At 38.1% G+C, this 6,000-nt stretch overlaps 1 protein-coding gene across 1 annotated transcript in view; it reads left to right on the top strand.

Annotated features, from left to right (window-relative positions):
* The first annotated feature begins 388 nt into the window (after window positions 1-388).
* col28a2b (collagen, type XXVIII, alpha 2b) overlaps window positions 389-6,000 on the top strand; it is a 31,793-nt gene continuing 26,181 nt past the window's right edge. Inside the window, exons 1-4 of the mRNA XM_059560976.1 lie at window positions 389-593; window positions 860-1,030; window positions 1,906-2,459; window positions 5,332-5,352. Coding sequence (XP_059416959.1) covers window position 593; window positions 860-1,030; window positions 1,906-2,459; window positions 5,332-5,352 — 747 coding nt within the window. The 5' untranslated portion in view covers window positions 389-592. The remainder of the gene's footprint in view (window positions 594-859; window positions 1,031-1,905; window positions 2,460-5,331; window positions 5,353-6,000) is intronic.

Raw genomic sequence — 6,000 nt, 5'->3', positions numbered from 1 at the left:
ATATTATTGATAAAGGACTTGTATTTTACTCTCATTCTGGACTCTCATTCTGACGGCACCCATTCACAGCAGAGGATCTGTTTGTGGGCAAGTGATATAATGCAAAATTTCTCCAAATATGCAGCTAATTTTGAGCAAATTAAACATTTTGGATGAACTTTTCCTTTAAATTGCGTTCAATGCATTTTTGAAAACAATTTTATAACTTTCCCCATAACAAAAATAAAATAATGCTTAACAGATTAACAGGTGCATTCAAATGTTAAATCTTGAATTCATGAACAGCCATGCATCTTATAAAGTATAAAAATGGGTGGGTTCACAGGAGGAGCTCTGGATATTATTGTTCCTCTGGATGGCAGCAGATGATTCACATGAATGAAACTGATGTACACATTTCTTGTCTTTTTCAGCAAACCCAAGCAGTCTTCACACATATCCAGTGATTCTCAGTCATTCTGTATGGCATCTTTTTATTGCAGGTGAAGAAGAGGTTGTGAACTCCGTGATGAGCTGCTCATCTTCATTATTCAGCTGCTGATTTTTGGTTGTTTCATACTGGTACTGTACTGAAATTAGAGCTGCTTCACACAGTAAGTGCACATTTTACTTGCATTTGCATATTATATTAGAACAGCTCAGATAAATGACTGAAAATACAATAATGAGACTAATGTGAAAACTTTTTTTGCTATTACACTTTTGAAATATGAAATGATGTTAATGTTTTGAGTATGTAGGACGGAAATTAAATAAGAAGACACTGATTGCACACTTAGAATGATTTAATGCATGTAATGCATTTGAGAATATGTTATTAATACAGTGTTGGCATCTGTTTGTCTCTCTTCTACTGTAGTGATGATACGGCTGTGTGTAAGCTGGCTGGTTTTGCTGTTGGGAGTGCAGGTTGTTTTGGCTCAGCTGGACGATCTTGATGATGATGATTATGATGATGATGTAGAAGACAAGAGAAATGGAAGAAACAAAAATAAACCAATTACCTCTAACGTCATACCGAAAAACAATGGTAAGTATTTCTTGCTGTTCAACACAACAGACAGCAAAGTGAGCAGGTGGCTTGGAAAATACTGTATTTGCTTTTAATTCAAAAGACCATTTGGTTTGAACTAAGCACCAGTTTAGGAAAGTTTTTGGTGCATGTGGTGTGAGATGATCACAACAGATTTCATTCATGCATCTGTCAGGCATCGGCAAGGTGTGGTTGATTAAGAAATTAAATTAACAAATGAAACTGATATAAATACTTCTCAGGAGCAAGACAAGTTCATATGTGAAGTTTGCCGCCTTACGGTCTGCTCTGCTTTCCAGGGTTTCTGAATTTGATCTAAACCCTGCTCACTGTCCTGGGGCAAATTTCCTCTTTGACATGTTTCTTCTTCATCATAAATGTGATTTACTGGAGACTGGGGTCATTTCAGCTGGTTCCCATTTGCGTTTACCTTCAAAGAAATTTTTGCCACTTTACATTATTTATGTATTACCTAAGCATTTATCAAAAGAATTTCTAAATTCATCTCATGTGCCTATATAGTGTTTTTATTAAGATGTAGTTTTAGTTTAATTACATTTAGTTACAAAAATGCAATGTTGGCTAGTCCACTGGCTGTAAGAATATACGTTAGAATAATAACAATAATAACATTGGTATGTTGCGATTGATTGATTGATTGATTGATTGGTTGGGGAAAAAAGTCAAAAACACCATGAAATACCATAAAACTCAAATCTGCATGACTCCAGGAGTCAAGTTTGATGTCAATATTTGGTCACAATACAAACAAGAAACAAAGTTTTTTAAAAATGTTATTGGTATCAAAACCTGGTCTGTTGTGTCTAAATAACAAAATGAATGTTTAGTATGTTTTGTCATTTTTCTTTCAGATGCGGACTGTAATTTGGAACTGGCATTTTTGGTGGACAGTTCAGAAAGCGCCAAAGACAACCATCCCCAAGAGAAACGTTTCGTCATTGATCTCGTTAACCCGATCCAGAACATCCGACTCCAAACCGGACGAGGCTTGAACTTTAGAACTGCTCTCCTTCAGTACAGCAGTCATGTGATCACCGAACAGTCTTTCAAAGATTGGAGGGGCGTCCCCAACTTCCAGGACCACATTCGGCCCATGCCTTACATAGGGCACGGTACCTACACCACCTACGCCATCACCAACCTCACACGCATATATCTGGAGGAGTCTGGCCCTGACCGCGTGAAGGTGGCCATCCTGCTGTACGACGGCGAGTCGCATCCAAAGAATCCAGATATCTTCTCTGCTTTAGCTGATGCCAAGAACCAAGGGATTAAATTCTTCACAGTAGGTTTCACATACGCTGCCAATGTGGAACAGCTGCGGATTCTGGCCAGTCCTCCGGCTGCCCGCTATGTACACAACCTACAGGACAAGGGCGTGGTGGACAAGATCGTCAAAGAAATTGTGAGTAGTGCTTTCCCTTAGGAAATAAAAATCTTGTGTCAACTGTTTTTTGATAGACATAAATCAGAACAAACGGAGAGAAAAAGGAAATTTTGTCCTGCTAGACCCCAGTAATCTAAGGTGTCTCATTAAAGGTATAGTTCACCCAAAAATGAAAATTCTATCATTTACTCACCGTCAAAGCTGTAAGACTTCGGAAGTTTGTCTACAGAGTTCTTCGGAACACAAATGAAGGTTTTTGAATATTTTAATGAATGTATATCTGTGAGATGTCTACGCAACTACGACTTTGTCGCTTCAGAAAATTTTGATGAAACCACTCAGTACATGTGAATTAGTTTTTTCGATTTCTTTATGAACGTTTTAAAGTGATAGTTGCGTAGACTGTCAATGGAGGAACAAAAATCTCTCAGAATCTCTCTTAATTTATGTTCTGAAGATGAATGAAAGTTTTGGAACGACATTAGAGCTAGTAAATGATGATGGAATTTTCATTTTTGAGTGAACTATCCCTTTAAGAGTTCCCCACAACTATTGTGAGACTAAAGGCTGAAATGCACCACACAATTTTTAAAACAGATTTTAAAGACTGAGCATCATACATTGGCTACCTTTGTAACTGGTTACAGCGAAAAACTGGGCATCATAAACTTAACTACTGAAGATAAAAATATATTTTATAACCTATTTTCTGTGAAATCTGTTGATTCCGACTGCCCAAAATAAGTATCAACTTTTCAAGAATGAAGATCGGGGCAAAAATCTGTGCAGAAGTTGTGTAGTGTATTCCAGCTTTAAATTGACCGTAGAGTTATTTGGTGCCAACGGCTTCTACAATCTACTTAGGTTTACAGTGCTGCTGGAAGTCTTTCAGTATAAACTCAATTTCTATTTAAATTCTTCAAAGACCCAATGAACTTTGAACACATTAATTTGATAGCTTTTTACATGTACTGAATATGAGCTGTTGTCTCATTTGTGCCTATTTTTTATTTCTCCTGAAGAATGTTTGAAGAAACATCTGAAAATAAAATAAAAATTTCATGCAAGAACAACATCTGAGCAATTAAACTACCCTAAGGATTCTCCAAAAAAGGAGTTTAAGGTGGCAGTGTTAAGACAAGAGCTGTGAAAACAAACTTTTGGTGCTGAGGGACCAACTTTGAAGAGAAGAAATTCTGAAGGTTGGATGCTTGTGAAGGCCCAAATGAAGGATTTATATCTCTTGAGGGATCTCAGATTAAGAGGGGCATGTGTGTGTCGGGGTATGTGCTACTGAGAACATTCTTGTTGAAGCTATGGAAAATGAGCTGTCTTATCTCTGTATCTGTCCTGAGGACATGGAAAAATTTGATTATGAATTCCTTCGACAGGGCATTAATGGCATAATGAGTAAATGCTCACTCAAACACACCTTATCTCAAATTAAAACCCCTAAAGGTGATTTAAGAAGATGTCTACTAGAGGATAGTGTTGATGGTATTTTGAATCATGGCACTTATAGGCAAGTAATGCAAGTTCAAGTCTGTCTCATGTAATTTCCTGAACCCATTCCCACCCATTGTTACCTTAAAAAGGTTATACATGACTGTAAAAAAATTAATAAAAAAAATATTCCACCCAAATACCCCGATGAAAGGATCAGGTTGACCAATCATCAAACTGGTTGTTGGCTGAAATGACAGTTGTTTAAATGTTCTTTCAGACTGGACAGAACTTGAAAGAACTTAAAGAAGTTTGAGGTTATTTACAATGATTTTTAAGAACATTTTATTCAAGAATTGGAATTATTTTGAAGTCTTCAATGATAAGAAAAAATAATAGACATTGTGTAGAAGATAAAAAACATAACTTTTTGGAATGCAAAATATTCTTAAATTTGTTCTTAAAATAGAATTAAAAGAGAATGCCTTATCATTCTTAAGAAGGTTTCATGAATCCGGCCCCTGGTAGGTCTTGACCATTCTAGTCAAGGCTGGTAGACTACGTTGACTAAGCTGGTTTGGTGATGGTTGAGCTGGTTAACTGTTGCACCTCGGTCTTTTCTTTGGTCTTTTCAACAGAAGACACATACTTAAGGTAGAAACATGTGAAGAAGCATCTACTGTATTGTGGGTGGATGCACATTCTCAGACTTCCAGTGAATTGTTCCTATTCCTGTTTCCCGCTGGAATATCCAGATAACACTACATTGAAGGTGATAAATGGTTTGGTTTTGCAGGATTTTAGATGGTCCAATCTGGTAATTAGCTGGAACCACTGGAAGAAAAGGATGTTTAGGTGGTTTTAGACAAACAGACTACCAGTTGATGGAGCCAAGGAAGACCTGGTAGATCTTGATCACACTGTTAGAGCTAGTAGACGACTTTGCCTAAACTGCTGTAGACCTCGCTGAGCTGCTTGAGCAGTTTGATAACTTTTTTTTTTGTGGTGGGTAGATCCAAATTCTGAGAGTAAAAATACTCCATACTCTTTTTTGTCTGTATACTAGTACATATATTTTGATTATTCCATTAAGCTTTACAGCTGTGCATCTGATGTAGTCAAATATGTTTATAGAGATGTTTTTGGGAGCAATATATTATAGTAATTTTTCTCAGTTATTGAATGTAAATAGATTTGGTGGGTCTGCTTGACCAGTTTGACTACCTTTAGTTGGTATGGATTTTTCCTACTGGAATGAGAGCAGAGTATCAGTTAGCAGGTTGCAGTATTTGCAAAAGGAACATCTGTTTGTCATCGACTTTGTGCCGGGTCAGAGCTTTAGGGTACTACGAGCAGCATGAACCTGCATGCAGGATGAATATCTCACCCAGCCTTCTGCACGCTAGCTGCTCTGGGACGACTGTTGATGCAGGTGCTTGTCAATGAGACAAGAAAAGCACAATCAGGAGCTTTAATCATAGGCCAAGAGCATACAAATCGCATGCAGCATTGTCGTGTTCTCTGCTCAACGTCTCATCCATAGTGTTTGCATCTGTTAATCATCTGCTCGATCAAACTAAGCGGGATGTTGCTCATCGCACACGTTTTAAGTTAAATAAGACATGCATCTTTCCGATGTGTCATTAACTGTGTGCTCTCAAGATGAAATGACTTAATGTGCTGCAATTAAATTTCCTTTGTTCTTATGAGTGCCTGTGATTCCCAGATTACGGTATCTGTCTATCGTCACTGTCTTTAAACATTATCTTTCATCCTAGGAATCTTGTTATGTGTCACTCTCTTTTTCGGTTTTACTCATTCATACACACATGCACCTGTTATGCAAATGCGCACACACTAGTGAAGTGACATTCAGCCAAGTATGGTGACCCATACTCAGAATTCGTGCTCTGCATTTAACCCATCCGAAGTGCACAAACACAGAGCAGTGAACACACACACACACACACACACACTGTGAACACACCCAGAGCAGTGGGCAGCCATTTGTGCTGCGGCACCCGGGGAGCAGTTGGGGGTTCAGTGCCTTACTCAAGGGCACCTCAGTCGTGGTATTGAGAGCACTGTACATGCACTCCCCCCACCCACAATTCCT

The sequence above is a fragment of the Carassius carassius genome, chromosome 10, assembly GCF_963082965.1.
Source record: "Carassius carassius chromosome 10, fCarCar2.1, whole genome shotgun sequence".
Lineage (NCBI taxonomy): Eukaryota > Metazoa > Chordata > Actinopteri > Cypriniformes > Cyprinidae > Carassius > Carassius carassius.
This window is presented reverse-complemented; position numbering and strand designations above follow the sequence as displayed.